The sequence below is a fragment of the Eucalyptus grandis genome, chromosome 1 (assembly GCF_016545825.1).
Source record: "Eucalyptus grandis isolate ANBG69807.140 chromosome 1, ASM1654582v1, whole genome shotgun sequence".
NCBI classification, from domain to species: domain Eukaryota; kingdom Viridiplantae; phylum Streptophyta; class Magnoliopsida; order Myrtales; family Myrtaceae; genus Eucalyptus; species Eucalyptus grandis.
Window position 1 is genome coordinate 21,765,314 of NC_052612.1, and position 21,685 is coordinate 21,786,998.

Here is a 21,685-nt window from a genome sequence, read left to right on the forward strand (position 1 = left end):
TAAATTAGGAATCCAAAGTATTTAAATCTCTTGAAATTAGGGTTATCTCCTTATTATCTCCTAATTTATGCGTTTTTTTTTTCCTTTTTTCGAGCAAAAGATTTGATGGCAACGCACGTCAGCATTACCGTCTTTCCCTGCGAAAATAGAGCATAACAATCTCTTGGGCAATTCAATTCTTCACCGAAGGTCACGGAGTTTGTTGAGAGTTGGCACAACTCCAGCAGAAACTTCTAAGCACCAGTAATTATTTTGAAAAAAAATGCAAAGCTTGTTAGTGGGACTCTCTCAATGAAGGATAAGGGGTGCCACGTCATCGTATCTTATTTTCATTAATCTGGCCACTGACGGCACAACAAAGTACAGAATCGCCTACAATAATTAATCCTGCTCTATGAAAAAACTAAGGCTGCCCCTCAGCATGACATCCCCCCACCTACAACAAGAACCTTCTCAGCCATTATTTTACTAAAATCAAGGGTTGTCAAAATTAAATAAATAAATTAGACCTCGACCCACTTTGGCAAATATGAATGAATAATTAAATTAAGGCCAAAACCCATTCATTCCCACCTAAAAAAGAGATTAGAAGAAAAAAAACTGGATATAAAAATGCTTTAGATTTGATTTGTGGGATTCCAAATCTGGAAATCTTTGAATCTTGGAAGACTCCACATGGGAAAATCGCAGCTCTAACGCTAAATCATATGAAACTCATCAAGTTTGTGAATTATTGCGATGCTCTCTTCTAACAAAGAGGTTATTTTAATAACTCACAAAGTTCACATGGGAAACTCTTGGGAGACTTTGCATGGAAAAATCCCATATCCATCGCTAAATCATGTGGAACTCACGAAGTTCGTGAATTATTGAGATGCTCTCTTCTAGTGAGGAGGTTATTTTTGCAACTCACATGATTCACATGAGAAAATCCCGTGAGACTTCACATGGGAAAATCCCTCATCTATTGCTAAATCATGTGAAACTAATAGAGTTTGTGAATTATCGCCATGTTCTCTTTTGACAAGGAGGTATTTTTTAGGGTGATTGCATAGGCAAGCTCTAATAGATCATATTATTATATAAGATATGTCTAATAGGCTACATCAAATCACGTCTATCACTAAATCATGTAACACACAGAATTCGTGAATTATTGCCACACTCTCTTTTGGCGAGAAGGTATTTTTTAGGGTAATTGCACAGACGTGCTCTAATAGATTATATATGTCTAATAGGCTACATCAAATCACTTCCATCGTTAAATCGTGTGAACTCAAAGTTCGTAAATTATCATCATGCTCTTTTTCAATAAGGAGATATTTTTTAGGGCAATTGCATAGGCATAATCTAATAAATCATATTATTATATAAAATATGTTTGATGGACTATATTAAATCGTCTCGTCACTCATATGCCAACATATAGCCGGATTCTTTCCAAGCATCCCACTGGAAACCAATTTTCCAAAAGAAAATTGAACTACGATTCACCCTACGAACCACTTCATCAACGAAATTTATTAACCCGCGTGCTTCTTCCGTACTCTGTGAGTAATTACACCGTACGACGGTAACACATGAAGCTGATCGGGACGCAACGTGATACGGAAACCGGCTTGACCGGGCACACTACATCAAACAGTTAACCGGGCTGGAAGGCCAACGTGTAGACATGTCGACCAAGGAAACAGATCAAGAATTGCGTGATGGTTTTCCCCCCCTTTTTATTTGGAAATAACTCCGTGGGATCGGAAAGGCTGATGATTCTTTTCTTTTTAATTAAAAGTTGGGGATGTTGTTAACCGTCGATTTCATCTTCTTTGTGCGAGAGAGAGAGAGAGAGGAGGGGGGACTCTGCCAAATGGTCCGCCCCACATCAATCAATTCGGGCTAAAGGAGGGGGAGGTTTGTCCTCGTATGGAGGATTGGCATGACATAGTGGCGTAACGAGGATCATAGTTATCCCGATAAATTAGTTGCAGTCAATTTAGTCGCAGCATCGCCCTCAATCGACTGTGACGTCTGAATACGAGATGACGAGTGATCAATGCCTCGACTGTAGCCAAGCAGGCTAGTTGGTGACTAATCGCCACTATGAAAACAAAGGCCGGAGACGGAGTCCCATTATTACTAAGGCAACTGCGCGAATCACCGTGTACAGAAGGCGCGGTCCGTGCTCGGCTTGACTTCGAGTATAGCGGTTCCGCACGCATGCTTTTATCACGTCTCGCCACCTCAGCCCTCCTTGCCCCCGAATCTCTCTCTTTTTGGACGAACACTTCGAGCCGTCCACAAAAGTAGTGAGCTGTCGAGCGTGCAAAAATAGCCCGTAGCACTGCTTGGACGTCGAACGTCGATAACGGACTGACGTAAGTAAAACCTGACATCTTTCTATTTTCTTAATCGGATTTTCAGGTCGAAAAAGCTGAATTATCTAAAATCTTTGGAGCTCTCGAGAGGAGAGGGTGGCAAAATCCAAGTACGACACGCGATTAATGACTGACTGAACGCGGTCCATTCCAAAGATGAAGTTAGCAGCGGTAGAAGTTGGAGTCTTCTCAGCGGCCAATAAGAAAAAGAAGAAGGAAAACTGCGGAAATGAGACCGGGAATTCCGGTAAGCCGGTTGGATCCCGCAGGTGGTTGGTGGGGGAGGTTTTAGGGGGAGTTTGGAGTTTGGTAATCATAAGGAGGGGGAGACAGACAACACGTGGTGCCACGTCAGACTCTCGCCCTGCCGAGTCCTCACTTCCTCCGATTCGAGAGAGAGAGAGAGAGAGAGAGAGAGAGAGACTCCTTCACAACCCCTTCCTTACCTGCAACGCGGCAGCAGACCAGGACAAAATATCTATCTACCTATCTCTATATATACATATTTATATATATTTGTATATAGATATTACGTATTTATATATATTTTATATATAGATATTACGTAGTTTATTGTATTATGCCTTGGTGGGAATTTTTTTTTCCATTTAATATTTAGAAAATTAGGCTTTCTTACCATCTTAACTGCCTCGAAACTCTCAAAATATTAAGACATTAGTGAAGTTTGTATTACTCGATAAAGTAATTTCGTTTCGAGGAGACAATTGAAATGTGCCCCCCTTATTTTTTAAGCCAACTTAGTTAGTGGGATTGCCTCGAAAGATTGGATTAACACCCTCAATCCCATTTTAGATTGTACCTGCGGCGAAAAATTAATCATCTAACTTTGGAGGAAAAATCGAGCCTTATCCTTTTCGAAACGACTCATGTAAACCGAACTTTATAATAAAAGGGTTTCCTTATTAAGCAATTTTTTTTTTTAGCATTATGCCTAATGCGATTTTTCTCCCTTTATCATTTGCAATGTTTTCCCCTTAAGGTTTAAAAATCCAGACTTCCTTATAGCCTTAAATGCCTCGAAAACTCTTAAAATATTACAAATTCGAAAACTTTGCATCAATCAATAAAGTAATTTTGTTTTGATAAACAATCACAATGCTGCTTCTTATTGCGATTAGTGGGATTGCCTACAAAGATAGAATTAACCCCCCCGACCCCATTCCACATCGACAAATTTTGATCTTCTAATCTAAATTAGGGGGAAAAAAGCGAGCCTTGTTCATTCCGAGACAGCTCAATTTCATTGAAAGGCAAATATAGGGTATTTATTAGGTAACTAAATAAGGACCAGACCTTATGGCCATTTTCGCATAGATGGAAAAAAATATACGAATATAAGGTAAAGTCCAAACCCGGAAAAAAGCAAAAATTAATATCAGGAAAAAGGGCAGCGAGGGACAAGAGGCGAATGCGGAATCCTACTCGTCCTCACCAACCCCCTCCCTCATTAAAATTTAAAAAAAAAAAAAAAAAAACTCGCTTTTCTCGCAATATAAATTTGCAGGGCTCTCGCAGCTCCGCTATGACATTTTCCAGTCATCGATTCCCTCATCTTCCATGCCTCTCTGACCCTTGCTTCTCCCTCCCCCTCTCCGTCTCTTTCTCTCTCTACCAGCCATGGAGGTTCTGCGGCCCGCCGGCTCCGTCTCTTCTCCCGGCCGGCGCCTCTCGATGGCGGGGTCGAGACCGGCGAGCCTCCGGAGGACCCAGCTGGGGTTCGTGTCCAGCATTCGCGCCAGGCCCGTCGGGCTGGACTGTTCCCGCGGCGGAGCTTGTGGGGTGAGTGGGAAGGCGTGGGGGCGGCTGCAGGGGGCGAGGTGCACGGCGGAGGGGATCGAGAGGGGCCTGCTGTTCGGGGACAGGGGCGGCGGCGGCGGAGGGGCCGAGGCGGCGGCGGCGGAGGGCGGCATCGGGGTGGCGGTGCCGGAGAGGTTCAAGATGGTGGCGCTGATGGCGTGCGCGATGTGCCTGTGTAATGCCGACCGGGTGGTGATGTCCGTCGCCGTGGTCCCTCTCGCCGCCACGCACGGCTGGTCCAGCTCTTTCCTCGGCATCGTCCAGGTACCCTCTTTTTCCTCTTTATTTCTTGTTCCTGAAAAACATATATAATTTGAAAATATATATATTTTGCGCATATTCTTTATTAATGTTTTCGCCAAAAATTAAGAAAGATCTTGTTGAATGGTGTTTAAGGATAATGGCGATAGAAGTTGAATGTCCAGGTACTAATTAATGATACTTAAGTAATGATTTTTTTTTTTTCATTTTTGAAATATCAATTGCATATTATACTAGAAAAATTAGTTCATTGATCGCGAATTACATACTTTCCTCGGTAATAACTTTCATTTATAAATCATTTTTTACTTCATATTTTTATTATTTAAGATGCGGTTGGGATTCAGAATTATGACCCTCAAAATTTTGTCGAAAGTAGATAAATACTGACATTTGGAATCTGTTTACTAATCTATGTGTTTCCAATTGAGAAAAGCCAAACTTTTCTTGGAATCTTGTGCTGTCGTGTTGTGCTTTTTCGATTTTCCCCCAGGTAGATAGAAAAATGAATTTTGACCAATAAAAGAAAATAGAAAAATGAATAAGATAAGTGTGGTGGGTGAGAGAACTACGTCCGTTGGTTCGCCGCCTCCTGGAAAAATATTTGCAACTCCGAACCCTAGCGGGTCCACTCGGTTTCCCCACACGCTGAGCCACCCGAAGCTGAAAACGGGCAAAGCTTATCGGCGCAACTGAGCCCAATCCATCCGAGTCCTTTGACGTTGATCTTGACGTGATCTAATAAGAGATTGGATGGGCGGGGCTCGTACTGAAATCGGTACTCGATTTGATAGAATCCAGGGAAGAACGATTCTCATCGCGCCACGTCAATCTACTGAGAGTGATTTGGGGATACAATGTTTGTTGTGTTATCCTAATGAAATACCGATTTTGTGATTTAGATAATCCGAAATCATCATGTACCGTAGAATTTGATCAGGGGAATGTTGTACCCTTTTATTGTTTGCGCATTTGATTGACAAAAAAAATAAGACCAATTTCGAGGAGTCAAAAAGTAATTTTTTCTTTTATGACAGTTTACATGAATTTGGTTTTTTTTTTGTTTTTTGGGTGAAGAAACAGACAAAAAGAGTACTAATGTGAAAGGAACCTATAAAAAAATTATTGTTTCTATGACCGGATATGGTAGGCTATTTATTTATTTACTTTAGAAAGAATAAATCACTTTCTTAAGTTTCTCACATCAATTTCAAGTCAGCGTCGCCTACCAACTTGTGCTCCTCTGCCCCTGTAGTCATGGTGAAGATCTCAATTTATTTATTCAGGGTTTGCTTTGTGTAAAATCAAACGGTTGGTACTTCGCTTCTGATTCTGGTTGATTGAGACTGAAATAATATATGAATTTCTCATATATAAAACCCAATTAAAATGATTATGTAGCAATCAGTGAATATACAGCAGAATTCTAAGATTTCTATCGCTTTCTTGGCTGACAAGGTATGAGGTGTTTTGTGCATTGTGTGACGCAGTCGTCCTTCCTGTGGGGGTACGTGTTCTCGTCAGTGGCCGGAGGAGTGCTGGTCGACAAGTACGGCGGGAAGAGGGTGATGGCGTGGGGCGTGGCGCTGTGGTCGCTGGCCACTCTTCTCACCCCTTGGGCTGCCAACCACTCGACGGTCGCCCTTCTGGCCATCCGCGCGTTCTTCGGGCTCGCTGAGGGCGTCGCTCTTCCCTCCATGAGCACTCTCTCGTCGAGGTAAAGCCGCCGCCTTGACTTATCGCTCTCTCCGGTGGTTTGGTGTGGCGATAGACTAGTAGTCAGCCTGCTGAAAAATTGTAACTCTAATGTGGCTGATTCGAATTAGGTGGTTCCCGAGCCACGAGCGAGCGAGCGCGGTCGGGATATCAATGGGCGGATTTCACCTCGGCAACGTCGTAGGCCTAGTTCTCACCCCGCTGATGATGTCGTCCGTCGGCATTTCAGGTCCATTCCTTCTCTTCTCGTCGCTTGGACTGCTTTGGGTAATGAAGTGGGCCAACGGAGTGACCAGCCACCCCCGAGAGAGCCGATTTGTCAGTGCATCTGAGCTGCGACTGATCGAAGATGGAAAATCGAATGCTGCGGTCCGGAACGGAGAGATGCCGTCGATCCGTGTTTTGTTGTCGAAGCCGGCGGCGTTGGCAATCATACTGGCCAACATCACCAACAACTGGGTTAGTTTCGCTTGACAAAGCTTCAGTAATGTAATTGATCTTTCATGCAAGTTATCTCTTACGCGGCAAACATCGGTCGCAGGGATACTTCGTTCTGCTCTCATGGATGCCCGTCTACTTCAAAACTGTAAGTATCGCGCTTCCGACGCCGTAATTTGTGTAGTAAATCATCGGACCAAGGTGAATTTCAATTGATCGTCCCAATTTTTTTGCGGTAATCACAGGTGTTTAACATAAATCTGAAGCAAGCGGCTTGGTTTAGCGCGGTTCCATGGGGAACAATGGCAGTATCTGGGTACATCGCCGGCGCAGCATCTGATAATTTGATCAAGGCCGGGTACTCTTTGACGCTAGTGCGAAAGGTCATGCAGGTAAATTTCTCGATTCTCCCTTCGCATTTATCGCCTCGATAAGCTATGTTATCAATGATCAGTTGCTGATGCTTACTCACGTCCCTTTTTCACAGTCGATCGGTTTCATCGGGCCTGGAATTGCATTGCTCGCTTTGAATTATGCCAACTCGCCAGCCGTCGCCGCCTTATTCATCACAGTGGGACTAAGCCTCAGTTCGTTCAGTCAGGCTGGCTTCCTCCTAAATATTCAAGTAAGTTCACGTAGGATGGTACCATCCTGTTGCAGAGATGTTTTAGTGCATCCTTTTTGACTCAATGCTTCATCAGTCATGAGATTGTCAATCACGTTCTGATCAATCTTTCCTCTTTTTCCATGAAATCAGGATATAGCTCCAAACTGTGCAGGATGTCTTCATGGTGAGTTCTCCCCTGCATTTTGATTGAGAAAATATTCAGGAAGTCTTGTCTTTTTCTCCGCTCAAATTGCTTCTTTCGAACTTCAGTTTCTTCAACTCAAGAACCCGACTTTCTCGGTGCAGGTATTGCCAATTCAGCAGGAACAGTTGCTGCAATAATCAGCACGATTGGTACCGGTTACTTCGTGCAGTGGCTTGGATCCTTTCAAGCATTCCTTACGGTCACTGCCGCTCTCTATTTCGCCACTACCATATTCTACAATCTTTACGCTACCGGAGACCGAGTTTTCTAGACGGAGACTTCATCGATTCCTTATTGTCGCCGTCGTCGGGACAAAGCAAGTGGGTCTCATTTAAAAGCCATAGCTATGATTCAAATTTTGTGTATTTAGGTTCTTAGTACAGTTTGAAAAAGCAGTTCAATGCTGTACATATAGCTTATTCTTTGTTTTTCCCTATTCACTTGAACTCTTATCCCTCATATTCTGTCAATTGTAACTCTACCAAATGAGTGAAAACTAGAAAAGGCCATTCCTGCATCACATTCATTGGTGAGATTACTTCACTAATTCTAATTGAGTCCATCTGGTTGGGAAAATTATAATTGTAATTCTCATTGCATTAAAAATTCTCATAAACAATGCATTGAAAATCGAAACCTATGTAAACTATATTAGAACAGCCCTCGCCTATTCTTGGCTCCATGGTTGGGAAGAATCTACGAAATATCATTCACAAGCGGAAGTACCTCGGTCCTTGTTAAGCCGGTCACCTAGGCTTTGGCTTACATCTTATTTAATCCATGAGATTAGTGAAGTACTTTATCAGTCGTACCTACTTATCTCAGGTGGACTCCCTCCTTTTGAAAGAGCGATTTGAGAGACTTGTGGATGTGCTCATGTTGTTAACTTATCCTCCAACGCAACGATTACGAGTACTTATTAATATAATCTTCAATTTCTGAAGTATGGATCACATTTTATAAGAAAAATCGGTGTGCTTAAACCGCAATATTTATCTTATTTGATTACTTAGGTGCTTGATTTTTGGGGTTTGCCACATAAGCGGAAACAGCCTCATGCAAATCTTCGAACAAAAAAGGCATTGATTAGCCTGATGCAGATCGCCCTTTGTCGCCTGTTAAATTAGCTTCTCTAATCGGCGATTTTTGCTGATGCATGGTCACGTTGTTTCAGACGGTCGGTTTCGTTTGGACATGGAATTGCATTGCTCTGCTTGGATCATGCCGGTTCGCCGGCGGCTGGCCAGCTGCTGCCGCATCTTTGCAGGTGGTTCTAAGCCTCGGCTCATTCAATTGTGCTCGATTCCCTACTTAATATCCAATTAAGTTCAGATATGACAGTCCATTTTGGTCACAGAAGTGTGCAGAGTGCCTCATCAGTCATGACATAGCTCCTCAGTTTGCAGGATTCCCTTCATGGTAAGTTTTCGCCGGGCAATTGGCAGTAAAGAGACCGAGAATTTCTCTTGTTTCTTCCACACAATAGACTTCTGTTCAGATTCAATTACTAACGAAAGCAACCAAATCTTTTCACGTCGGTGTTGCTCAGTCAACACTCAACAGGCACGCCTGTCGCGATGATCGACACGATTGGCAGTTGTCATTTCGTGTGGCGGCTCAGATCTTTTCGGGCATTTCTCACGGTCGTCGCAGGTCTCCACGTCGTTACTGCCGTATTCAATGACCTTCATGCTACCGGAGGTCGAGTTTTCTAAATAGGAACTTTGGAAGCGCCTGTCTTGTTGGACGGGTGCGGTTGGAAACTTTTTTGCCATGGGCTTTGTGCTTCAAATACGTTTTGGCAAATTTTTTAGCGAATTTGAAATTGCAATTGCATTATCAAAGGCCTCTAGCCTTTAGCCCAAGATATATATGCAGGTGCCAGAATGCAAATACATTTTTTTCGTCCAATTTTACCCTCGCTCAACTTTCACAATTCCGAAATTATACTCACCTTAGGCAATGCTATCAGCTCAACTTTCACAACTCCGAAATTATACTCACCTTAGGCAATGCTATCAGCGAGGGTTTAGGTTGCTAGTGCAGCTAAATCTAGTGTCGGCTAGCCTTGCCTAGTTGGCCAACAGTAATTGAGTTTCGTCGGCAAATAGCTTAAGAATTTTTTTTTTTTTTAAATATGTAGCAAAGATCTTTTACAAAGTGTAGTTTTTTTTTTCAAAAGGTATTTAAGTCTAAGTTACTTTTTAATATGTTTTTAAAATACAATTTAGTGAACATAATTTACATTTTGAAAAAAACCCTTTGATTTATATTTTTTGCATTTTCTTAAACGCACCAAGGGGAGCGGGTCTCTTCCAAAAGCCATTGCTGTAATGGTTGAAATTTGTGCATTTGTGTTCTTACTGGTCTAAAAGAGCAATTTAACGCTGTTTATAGTGCTTATCCTTTGTCCTTTTATCTCCTTCTATTCACTTGAACCGGGACAATCTCTCAGTCTCACTATATTAGTTTTTGGTTGAAAGTAAATATTTCATTCATACCTCAAATGGCTACATGAGCAATTCAAAATAAACTAAATCTCAAACAACAAAGTAAAACAATAAAGCACAAGCTACTGACATAAGTACACTTTTAGGTGACAAGAACAGATTTGTCTCAGCATCAAAATAGAACATACAACGGTTGATTACTAAATCTTGTATCATCATAAGTGATGAGCACAAGCACACACCATGATCTTTTTCTCCAATAACTACAGCTTGCTTAGTGGGCAGTGCATGCTTAGAATTAGCGTCCTCAACACCATCATTAGAGGCACAAAAAACATGATCTAAATCTAAACTAGGAGAGATTGAATGAGTATAGAAATGCCTCTAAAGAACTCCTAGATCTAAATATAGGTCGGGAGAGAAAAGTTCTTAGATCTGGATTTAGATTGGGAGATAAGAATTTCCAAAACTTGAAGAAGCCATATAACCGCTTCTAGTGTATGAACTCATTGTATTCCACATCGATTCTATGGGGCTTCTTGGTTTGGAGAATCTAAATTAGTGGGTTGATTCCTAGCGATGGAAGTGGAAGACACACCTAGCGAGTAGAGAAGAGTATTAGGGGATACATGCAGTAGGAGTGTTGTAACTTTCGTATGGCGCTCACTTGAGCACCACTACTTTTTTTTTGCTCACTTAAGTGCCACATTTGAGTTAAATCGATCATTTGAGTGCTATTTTCGACAAATCATTCTACTTGAATTTTTTTTTAGTAATTTCCCATTTGACATGGATTTTTTTTTTTTGAATTTTTTTATTAATTATCCACGTTAGTATCGGCAATGCTATGTAGGATGACCAATGTCCACGTCGGATTTTCCGGCAAGGCAAATCGCTAATGGCAATTTAAGTGATCGTTTTTTTTTAAATTTGTAACACTTAAGTGAACGTTGTATGAAAATTACGTGTACTTATCCCAAAAATGCTTATATATATGTCCATCAAAGGAGCGATTATTTAAATATTTGGGAAAATTATCAAATTAATCTTGAACATATTGTGCGGATGTCAATTTAGTTTTAGCTTTCTGATTTTGTCATTATAGTCCTACACATTTGCATGTATGTAAATGTAGTCTCTCCTAACAATTGCCGTTGCAAATATGGGAAATCAACAAATTGCCCACGTCAACATGCCATTTAGGACGGTCAATGATGACCAGATGCCACATTAGCAGTTTTTGATGGCAATTGGCGGAAAGACTATATTGAAGTATCGCCTAAAAGTTTAGAACTACATTGATAAAACAAAAAAATAAGGCTAATAAAGTAGAATAATTAGTTGTTGACAAGAAAATTATGACAACTGTAATTGCATGATAAGAAAATCCAATCAAACCATGGGAAAATAAGTACTTATTTGTCAATTCTAAATGCATCATAATTTCTAAAGAAAAAGAAGGAAAAAGGTAAAAAAAATAATCTTAAATCTAGACCTGCAAGAGATATTGTAGTCAATTTAAGGTAAATATTCGCCCAATTTTTTTTTTTTAAGGTAATATGGGTGGTCGGAAGTCAAAAAGTAAAAGGAAAAAGCGTGAGCTTTTATGCAATTATCCTTTTCACATACTTGCTCATTTACATTTTAAGTATAACCTACTTATTTATATTTGAATTGATGCGAATAAATTAAAGAGAGAGTATGATGGGTTTCTAGAGTCAAGGGTCATATGGCGGTTGGGAAAAATGAGAGGTAAATAAGGTAATTTATAATTAATACTACTTATTAATTAGTATGTAATAATTTTTTTTGATGATATTTTGATTTCATTCTCTGTTGAAAATTAAATTTAAAGTATTTTAGATTTTATATGCAATGGGCCTCATTCATGCGAAGGACTTAATTTTATATAAATGTTACCCACTTCTATTAATATATCTTACAAAGAATTAATTAATGCAAGACATTTGTCTACATAGGACCATTACGGAGAAGTTCAAAGGGATAGCTACATTGATTGGCTCTCCTTAATCTTTTCACTTATAAATAAAAATGCTTAGGACAAGGATAGCAAAAGTGTTATAATTTTCATACGGCGCTCATTTGAGTGTATAATTTTTTTCGCTCGCTAAAGTGTCATATTGAAGTAAAAATCACTCACTTGAGTGTCATTCCCGACAAATTGCCCTATGTAGATTCTTTTTATTAATTTTTCATTTTCACGTGGATTTTTGAATTTTTGAATTTATTATTCATGCTAGTGCTAGTGAGGTCGTATAGGGCAGCTGGCACCCCTGTCAGATTTACCATTGAGGCAAATCGCAAAAGAAACTTAAGTGATCGATTTTTCAAATATGTGGTACTCAAGTGATCGATTTTTCATATATGTGGTACTCAAGTGAGCAAAAAAAAGGTATGACACTCAAATGAGTATCATGCGAAAGTTAATAACACTTCTAGTATGCTTACCCTAAATGTTAGTAGCAAGTAAACAAAAAAAAAAAACTTAAATAAAAATAGTAAAATATTTCTGAACAAGTCGAGAGAGAAATCTCAATTCGAATTGAGAAGATGGAGCCTCCGTTTGACTGAGAATTCTCTCATTATATCAGTTAGAACTGTGCCAAATGAATGAAAATTAGAAAGACTACTTCTGCCTCGTGCTCATTTCTGAGATCACTTACGGGAGAATAAGATTATGAAATCGATTCAATAGAGAGAATCTTTAGGTGAGTTGACGTGGGCCTGTGATCGTACTCATTTCTTTCTTTTTAGGTATGCAACACTCAAATCACAATGGCTTGAATGTTCAATTCTCTCAACAACTAGGGGTGAAACTTGATGTGAGGGAGTTGGGTTTTATTCAGTTCATTTAGTCGATGTCCATATCATTGGCCAATTCCTCTGTGATGTGGCTATATTGCTATGTATTGAAGTTAAACTATTTGGCATCACGTGATTCGTAATGCTATATCACTAGTACAATTCCTGTGCATTGCACATGTTGCACAGGTTTTGATTTTTAGTATGCAACACTCAAATCACATTGGCTCGAATGTCTAATTTTCTCAACCACTAGTGGAAGAACTTAATTTGAGGGAGTTTGGATTTATTTGGTTCATTCAATCGGTGTCCACGTCATTTTCCATTTTCATTGAGATGTCGGTACATGGTTATGTATCGTAGCTAAATTATTCAGTATCGCATGATTTGTAATGCTATATCACTAGTATGATTCCCGTGCATTGCATGTGTAGTTTGGTATGCAACAGTCAAGTCACAATGGCTTGAATGTTTAATTTTCTCAACAACTAGAGGTAAAACTTGATGTGAGAGAGTCGGGCTTTATTTGGTTCCTTTAGTTGGTATGGTATCCATATCATTTGCCAATTCCATTGTGATGTCGCTACATTGCTATGTGTTGTAGCCAAATTATTCGGCGCCACGTGAGTCGTAATGCTATATCACTAGTATAATTCTCGTGCATCACATGTGTAGCATGGATGTTGATTTTTGGTATGCAACACTCAAATGGCTTGAATGTTTAATTTTCTCAATCAACAATGGCTAGAACGTGATGCGAGGGAATCGGGCTTTATTCAGTTCATTCAGTTGGGGTCCATAACATTTTCCAGTCCCATTGTGATGTCGTCATGTCGTTATGTATTGTAGCTAAATCATTTGGCACCACGTGATTTGTGATGTTGTATCACTAGTACAATTCCCATGCACTGCACATGTGCTGCACGGGTTTTGATTTATATTTTTGTTTTGTTTTTTGTTTTGTTTTGTTTTGTTTTTTGTTTTTTTTTTGTTTTTTTTTTTTGTTTTTGTTTTTATGAAGTACTACTTGAAATTCCTAGTCTAAGAGGTAGCTTGTATCAATTTGAAACGCATATCCACATTTGATTTTGGTCCTCTCACTCAGAACTAATATTTTTTTAAACTCCTCTTTTCGTCTTATTCTTTTAATGTATTACCTTTTTTTTTATTAATTTATTATTATTAAACTTGTCCCAACTATTATGTTATAATGGTATCTACTTTGACATCTAGCTAGTCATTTATTCTTTTCAGACTTTAATCTATTTTATTATATAAGCAAAGAGAACCTCCTATTTTTAAGGGATCTCAATTATTTTTTCCCTGCGAATCTCCTTAATGACTCATATTGACAAATATTATGTATATGAACAAAGGAGAAAATTCATAATTTTATTCCATCCCTCAAACGTTTCAGTACGAAAAGTTTGAAGAATCTTTATTTTGCTACTTCTCTTTCCACATATATCAAGACAATTTTCTATGTTATGTCTTTTTAACAGCAATTTCATTCCAGTATTTAAAGATCAATATATGCTGTAACAAAGTGATTTTACTTAATTTTTCAATTGTAAAAATCTCATATTCACATAACCCGCGCACTTGCTAGTAGAATATATTCATATTATATTTGTGTAGTTTCTAGAATGATAATATAATAGTTTGTCTTTATTTGTTTAACTAGTAAAATTCATGTGCGCGGCACTGGTTTTAACCCTTTCTTTTAAATGAAAAATTGATTCAAAATTTTACTTTGAAACAAAGTGTTATCTTTTATCCTCTCACTTAGAACTAATAATCATGGAACTATTCTTGGATCTAATTGTTTTTTATACTTTGCCGTCTTGATTTTTACATTAATTAATATCTACCAAACTTGTCTCAAAATTATAAACTTATCGCATTTACTAGTAGAATATATTCATATTACATGTGTATTTCTTTTGAGCAATCGAGTTGTTGATCCGAGTCCTAAACATCTTGTCCGAAGAGCAATTGTAGCACTAACAGGGACAATTCGAATTAGGTGTTTCTCGAGCAATGAGCAAGTGAGTACGGTCGGGATATCAAATTATCAATGGAGGGTTTTCCACCGCGCCAACTTTGCGGGCTTGATAAGAAGCCTACAATCTTGTGAATGCAGTTGCAACCGTACTTGGAATAATAACAGCTTGCAAGCGGTTGCAATATAATCATGGAAGAATACCACGAACACACATAGCTAGTGTATTTTTATCAGCGTATCAATGTTATTGTCTTTCCATCTTCAACTATCGTTCATGATTTTTAGTACTTGTTCCGCCGAGAAAATTCTCGGACAAAATATCTTTCACCGAATGATAATTCTTCAATTTTCTATTTGTATTGGGTCCTGTATCGTTTCAAAAAGGAAGCTATGGATTCTAATATAACTATGATAAAATAAAGGATAAATCTAAAGCAATTGAAAATAAATACGGAACGAAGATAAACAAAGAAAGATAGCTGAAATTGAGTATATTTAGGTTTGTTGTCCAAATGTGCCTCCCTTACAATAGTATTTACTTCTATTTATAATCAAGTATTATGAATAACCGTCAATTTGAAATTTCCTGGAATTTTCGGCATCGCACCAACGACTGCATTGTTTTACTTGCAAAGCCGCCGGTATCAAGAGTTTCAATAACCGCCTTCATTCTTATCCTCTTGTTCTCAAGTGATGGTCGGTCGTTAGTACCTGTGATAACTGATAGCAATTTCACTTAGATCCTTATGGGCTTGCTTGACAAATCTCGGATTTATTAGGCCTTATTCTTCACCCATGGCCCGCTAAGCCATTTTTGGTGTTAATAGTACTATACTTCAGATTAACCGATCATCTTCACTATAAAACCGAGTGTATTCCTATTCAAAATCGGCACAAAATCCATTTCCATTAAAAAAAAAATTCAAAAAATCCACGTTTTTGGGGAAAGAATTTTCGCCATTCAGGTGTGACCCCATTTTCGGCGAAACAGTCATTCATCGGCATTTCCCGTCCATTCCTTCTCCTCTTCCCTTGAACTGCCTTGGCTAATGAGGTGGGCAAACCGAGTGACCAACGATCCACGAGACAAGTCGATTTGTTGGCAAATTGGGGCATCCTGGCTTAGTTTCGCTGTACCTAGCTTGGCCGACGCGATTGATTTTTTTTTTTTTGTCTGTCAAACCATTGCCTTTTTGTTCATCAACTGATCCCAAAGACGAGGGGGTGAATTCAAAATCCAATTCAGCGGAAGGGTTTTCCTTCGGTGGGCCTTCGCGATCCAATCCGCCACTTAATTTGTTTGGCTGTGGACCAAAGCAATAGAAGCGAACCTGGCCAGCCTTTCTCTACATCCATCAACAACCCGCAGTAACTCCCACGGGCTCGGGACGAAGCCCAACACCACGTTGACCACAGATGCTATCAGTGCATATGAGCACTCTCGGATAGTGTCCCTTGTGCATATCGTCTTCGGCTTCCAAGTACAGGAGTGTTGCTCTAAGGGCGAGCGTCTCCGTTCCCGAGGCCGAAGAAGTTCGAACATTCTCTGCAAATCCAACGACGACACGGCCAGCAGCGTCACGACAGATGCTGGCTACAGCTCCCTCCGGATCTCCTTCAAGATGCGATCCGTCAATGTTGGACTTCGAAGAAATATGGACAGAATCGATAGATAAAATTGTAATGTGATAGGAGGAGAGCGTATGTCATCGGAGCGCAAAATAATTTTCTTGTTTGTTCTCTGCGAAAAGGGAACTTTGAGTTGATTTTTCTGCCCATACTTGCTGGATGACTTCCCGATAATCTGCATGGTCTGTCCGAAAGCTTCCAATTTGAATCAAGCTTTCTTCCTTCTCTTTACTCCGGATACGCAAGGACTAGGGACTGTGGTTTGATCCGATAGCTGGAAAGGCCTGAACTTCTGCTTCATGAAAGGTAACCCGCCACTCTAAAGTACAGAGCACTCTATCGAGTCACTTTTTAACCAACTCTGCCCCCTCCCTGTTATTTGCCCATGTAAATGCGCATCCATGGCTGTCTACATCCATTAGGGATAGATCATTAAGCGTGTTTCTGAATGTTGCAATTCTTCTATTGTCTGCTTCTTTTTTCCCAACTTTCTCCCATACATACAATATCTCATTAAAATCTCCCATACAGATCCATGGAAGAGAAACTGGAGGCTTAAGAGTTCCCAACAGTTGCCATAATGTCATACGCTCCCCAAAGTCAGTAGATGCATGGACAAAGGTAATCTGCATAACTTGTTTACTTTCAGGGTCAATACACTGTACATCGATGAACTGTTTTGAACTTGCTTGCACCTTTAAAGCGATTTCCTCTTGCCACATGATTGCCAATCCCCCCGTTATTCCTGTTGGATTAACTAAGTAGAGGTTCGAGGAACCGGCTTTTTACAAATCTTTTCCACCATAATTGCTTTATTTTTCGTCTCCATGAGAAAAAGTAAGTCAACCTTTCGAGCTATTAAAGCTCTTAATTCCTGGATTGTCAGGGGGTTGCCCAGCCCATGACAATTCCAACTAATGATTTTCATGGCTTCAGTGGTGGCTTATTAGGGCTAGCCACCAAAGCCCATTCGTGTCCATCTTGGATCAATTTCACCGGGGTCTCCAGAAGGTCTACATCATCTGTGAGGAGAGGGGATATTGCTGGTATGCATTTATGTTTTTTTGCCTTTTGTACTTTCATATTCTTCTTACTGCTTTTCTCAACCTTTGATAACAGTGGGTTTTGGGATTCAGGACATAATACCTGTTTTCCACGATCTCGGTCTTCTACTACAATTGGTACATTTATCGGGCTTATCTCCCTGTTTTGGGCTGCTTTCGATCGCTTTTTGCCGTGCTACAATTTGCATATCAGATGCTGCCTCTTGAGCAATGAAGTTCATTCCAGTAGGTTGGGTAGGTGGAACAGGTACTGTCTCTTCCATTACAAACTCCTCCATTTTCCCATAGAAAGCATCCCAATAAGGGCTGTGATCACCGGTTCTCGCTCTTCAACCGGGGTCCATATAACCCTTTTTTGTTCATTGCCTAGGGTGAAGTTGCATATGGAATTTCAAGACAGTCAGTTGCATAGTGCCCAATTCTGCCACAAGAGAAACAATAATGTAGGAGACGCTCGTACTTGAACTCCACCCATAGCCAATTATTACCAATATCCAGAATAGCTCCCGATTTCAGAGGTAAAGTCAAATCGATCTCAACTCTAACTCTACCTCCTCTGTTCTTGTGGCATCCCAAAATTCAATGACAAGCCATAAGGTGTGTTAAAGTCTCTAATTAGGTGATAAAAATTTCAATGGCTTATGCTTTAGCCATTAGTCTTTCTTTTAGAATAGATGATGTGCATATGTTTGTGAGAATTTAAATTTGATAGATTATGATAATAATCTATGCTTGGCTATGCACTTTATAAATTAAATTTCAATAAACAAGATGCCCCAAGACTTTGGCCAAGATGAAATTTGAAATTTAAAAATATTTATAAAAGAATTTAAAAAAAAGAGAGGAAAAAGTAAATTTTTGGATTGGGCCTTAGGCCCATTGGCCTAGCTTAGTGGGCCGAATGGCCAGCCCAATTAGGCCCACGGAGGGGTCAGCTGTCGACTAGCCCAAGAGGGAGGCCCAATAGTGGCCGGCCCAAGCCCAAATTCAAAAGCCCATAAGACAAGTGGCAATAGACCTTCATGTATTGGCTTAGAGAAGAAGGCCATGCATTGGCCATAGATAAGGCAAGCAATGATTATCAATGATGAGAATTAGGGGGACGTGCGGACCTCTCAAGTGCCTTAACTTTGCTCAAAGGGACACTTAAGTGCCATAACTTACGGTAAAGGTACACTTAAGTGCCAAAATCGGAGTAAAGAGATCACTTGAGTGCCAATCTGCCAAAATCCGGCCAAAACGCCAACGTGGCGTTTTTCCGGCTGCGCGGCCAAAACGGCGCCGTTTTTGCACGTTGACGTGGCCAAAACGGCGTCGTTTCGACACGTGGAACAAAATAAATAAATAAATAATTTAATTTAATTTAAAATTAAATTTAGTTAAAATATTTTAAAAATAATATTTAAAAATTTAAAAATTTTAAAAAAATTATAAAAAAAGAAAAAAAAGAAAAGGAACGGGGGAGGCGGCCGAGGATCGCCCTCGGCCGCCCGCCGCCGGAAGAGCCGCGACGGCGGGGGGAGGGTCGGCCGGGTCGCGGGCCCCCGGCTGTGGCCGGCGACCCTGGGCGACCGGCGGCAGGGCTCGCGAGCCCTCGCCGTGGATCCGGGCGAGGCTCGCGGCCCTCGCCGGTCGGCCGTCAGAGGCTCGCGAGCCCTCGCCGGATCTGGCGAGGGCTCGCGGCCCTCGCCGCTGGATTTAGGCGAGGCTCGCGGCCCTCGCCGGCCGACCGGCGGCGAGGCTCGCGGCCTCGCCGCCGACCGCGGCGAGGGTCGGCGGCCCTCGCCCGGCCGGGCCAAGGCCGCCGCCCGCTGGGGCGACCCCGGCGGGCGGAGGCCCTTGGCCCGGCGAGGGCCGCCGACCCTCGCCGGATCTGGCGAGGCGACCCTCGCCCCTGATCATCGGGCGAGGGCTCGCGACCCCGGCCGACCCTCCCCGCCGCCGCTCGCCGGCCCTTCCCCGGCGGCGGGCGGGCGGGCGGCGGCGAGGGCGATCCTCGGCCGCTTCCCCCATTCCCTTTTTTTTTTTTTTTTTTTTAATTTTTTTTTAATTTTTTAAAAATATTTTTAAAGGTTTTTAAAGTTTTTTAAAATATTTTAAATAAATTTAATTTTAAAATTATTATTTTTAAATATTTTAACTAAATTTAATTTTAAAATTAATTTAATTAATTTTTAATTTTCTTTTTGCCACGTCGGCCCAAAACGACGCCGTTTGGCCACGTCGCGTGCAAAACGGCGTCGTTTTGGGCGCTTCACACGAAATACGCCACGTTGGCGTTTTGGCCGGACTTTGGCCGGAGTGGCACTCAAGTGATCCGTTTTTTTTTTCGAATTTGGCACTTAAGTGTACCTTTCGTAGTTATGGCACTTATGTCCTTTGGCCAAAGTTATGGCACTTGAAGCGTTCTTTTGCCGAATTAGGGGGTATAAAAAGGGAAGAGAGAGAGAAGGGTGGCCGGTTACCCCATTCAGCCGAGAGAGAGAGTGAGAGAGAGAGAGAGAGAGAGAGAGGTTTCGAGAGAGAGGAGGAGTGGCCGAGAGAGAGAGGAGGAGGAACCGCCGTCCGTCCGCCGTGTGCCGCCGTGCTCGCCGCCTTACGCCGTCGACCGACCGGTCTAGAGGCAAGTGGGAGTCCTCTAGCTGCTCTTGCATGTTTGTATGTTGTTTGCATGTTAAATTTTTGGGTGTTTAGGTGAGAAAAACCGAAGTATAGATGATTTATGTTTGAATGGTCTGGTTGTTTTTGCTCGAACAGTGTGAGTCAGAATGTTGTTTGAGCTTGAATGTGTGTTTAGAGTCCGAATTGGGCTTCGATTTATTCATGAAAGTTGTAGCTAACATCTTGTACTACAACATAATAAAATTTCGTGGAAAATGATGGCGATTTGAGGGGTTAAAGTCTCATCCTTCGGAGACCCCAGATCTGGAAAGATTTTACTGACCTCTTGTTGGATTTGTGGTTGCATGTTGGTTTGTGTTGAGAATATCTCTTCTATTTCTTCATGAAAGTTTTAGGGGACATCTTAAAATACAACATAATCAAATTTGAAGTGAAATTAACAAGTATAGCCTAGTAAATCGACTAGATCTTGAAGACGGTAATTCTGGAGATGTATTTTGGGACACCCGAGACTTCATGGACATAGATGATGACTATAATCTGGTTATTTGTCTTAGATCTCTTCATGAAACTTGTAGAGGACATCTTGATGTATAACATATCCAAATTTCAGAGAAAACGAAAGAGAATAGGTAGGTTAAAACTCAATATTTCGGAGAAGTATACACTGGACGATGCGGTAATGGATCCAGAAGCTTCGTGAGACTGTATAAAATAATCTAAAAAGATTCTGGCTTGGAGTTCTTCATGAAAGTTGTACGAAAATGTCTTGGCTATAATTCAGTAAAATTCATAATTTTTGTCTTGGATATTTTAATTGAATTTCTTCGAAAACCGTGCGTTATGGTTTCATCCGAGAATCATAGGATGTTTTGTGAAAATGGCGAGATTGTGTAAAATTCAATTTGGCCATGAATTTTGCATGAAATTGTCATCCTATTGGTTTGTTTAATGATTGCTTGAATTTTATAATTTTTGGGAATTTATAGATATTGAATTTAATATTTATTTAAAAAAATACATAATAATAATAAAAAAATAATAAAATAAAATAAAATAAAATGGATTATTTTATTGGCCATAAATTCCATAAATTATTACACCATGTAGCATGTATAATAAGATATTGGTGTATGTATGACATTGAATTGTGATGCATGTGTGAATTCTATGCCAAGTATGACTTGTTTGATGTCACGTCATATGCCATGCTAAATTAAGACTGAAATTGGTAAACATGGATAATGGTAAATGAGGAGGTGGTTGTGGTGGAGGATGATGCCCGGAATGTATAGAGATGCATTGCCGATGGCCCCGGGAGATTCTAGATACCCGGAATGTGGGGGCCGGAAGCCCCAATCGGAGGTTTCGCCCAAGGGGAATGCCTCGCGATGCCGGGATTGGGGTGCGGGATGCTCGGCCAGGGAGTGTAAATGCTGGAAGCCCCGTTGAGGTTTCGCCCGAGGGAATGCCTCGTGATGTCGGTGGGATGCGAGATGCTCGGAATGTGGGGGCCGGATGCCCTGTGGCCCGGGATGGCCGAATGCCTCGGAAGCCTCGAAGGTCTTTGCCCGAGGGATGATGAAATTGATGATTTGAGGAATGGGTGATGTGGTGATCAAATTGAAAGCTAAAAGTGAAAATTAAACCATGGCATGATATGCATGATGATATG

At 40.8% G+C, this 21,685-nt stretch overlaps 1 protein-coding gene across 1 annotated transcript; it reads left to right on the forward strand.

Annotated features, from left to right (window-relative positions):
- The first annotated feature begins 3,902 nt into the window (after positions 1 to 3,902).
- LOC104433123 (probable anion transporter 3, chloroplastic) lies at positions 3,903 to 7,964 on the forward strand. The gene is made up of 8 exons (XM_010045778.3): positions 3,903 to 4,454; positions 5,942 to 6,168; positions 6,278 to 6,626; positions 6,709 to 6,753; positions 6,851 to 6,997; positions 7,093 to 7,230; positions 7,363 to 7,396; positions 7,519 to 7,964. Exons 1-8 carry the CDS (start codon positions 4,011 to 4,013, stop codon positions 7,686 to 7,688), a joined length of 1,554 nt encoding a protein of 517 aa, XP_010044080.2. The 5' UTR covers positions 3,903 to 4,010; the 3' UTR covers positions 7,689 to 7,964.
- The last annotated feature ends 13,721 nt before the right edge of the window (positions 7,965 to 21,685 follow it).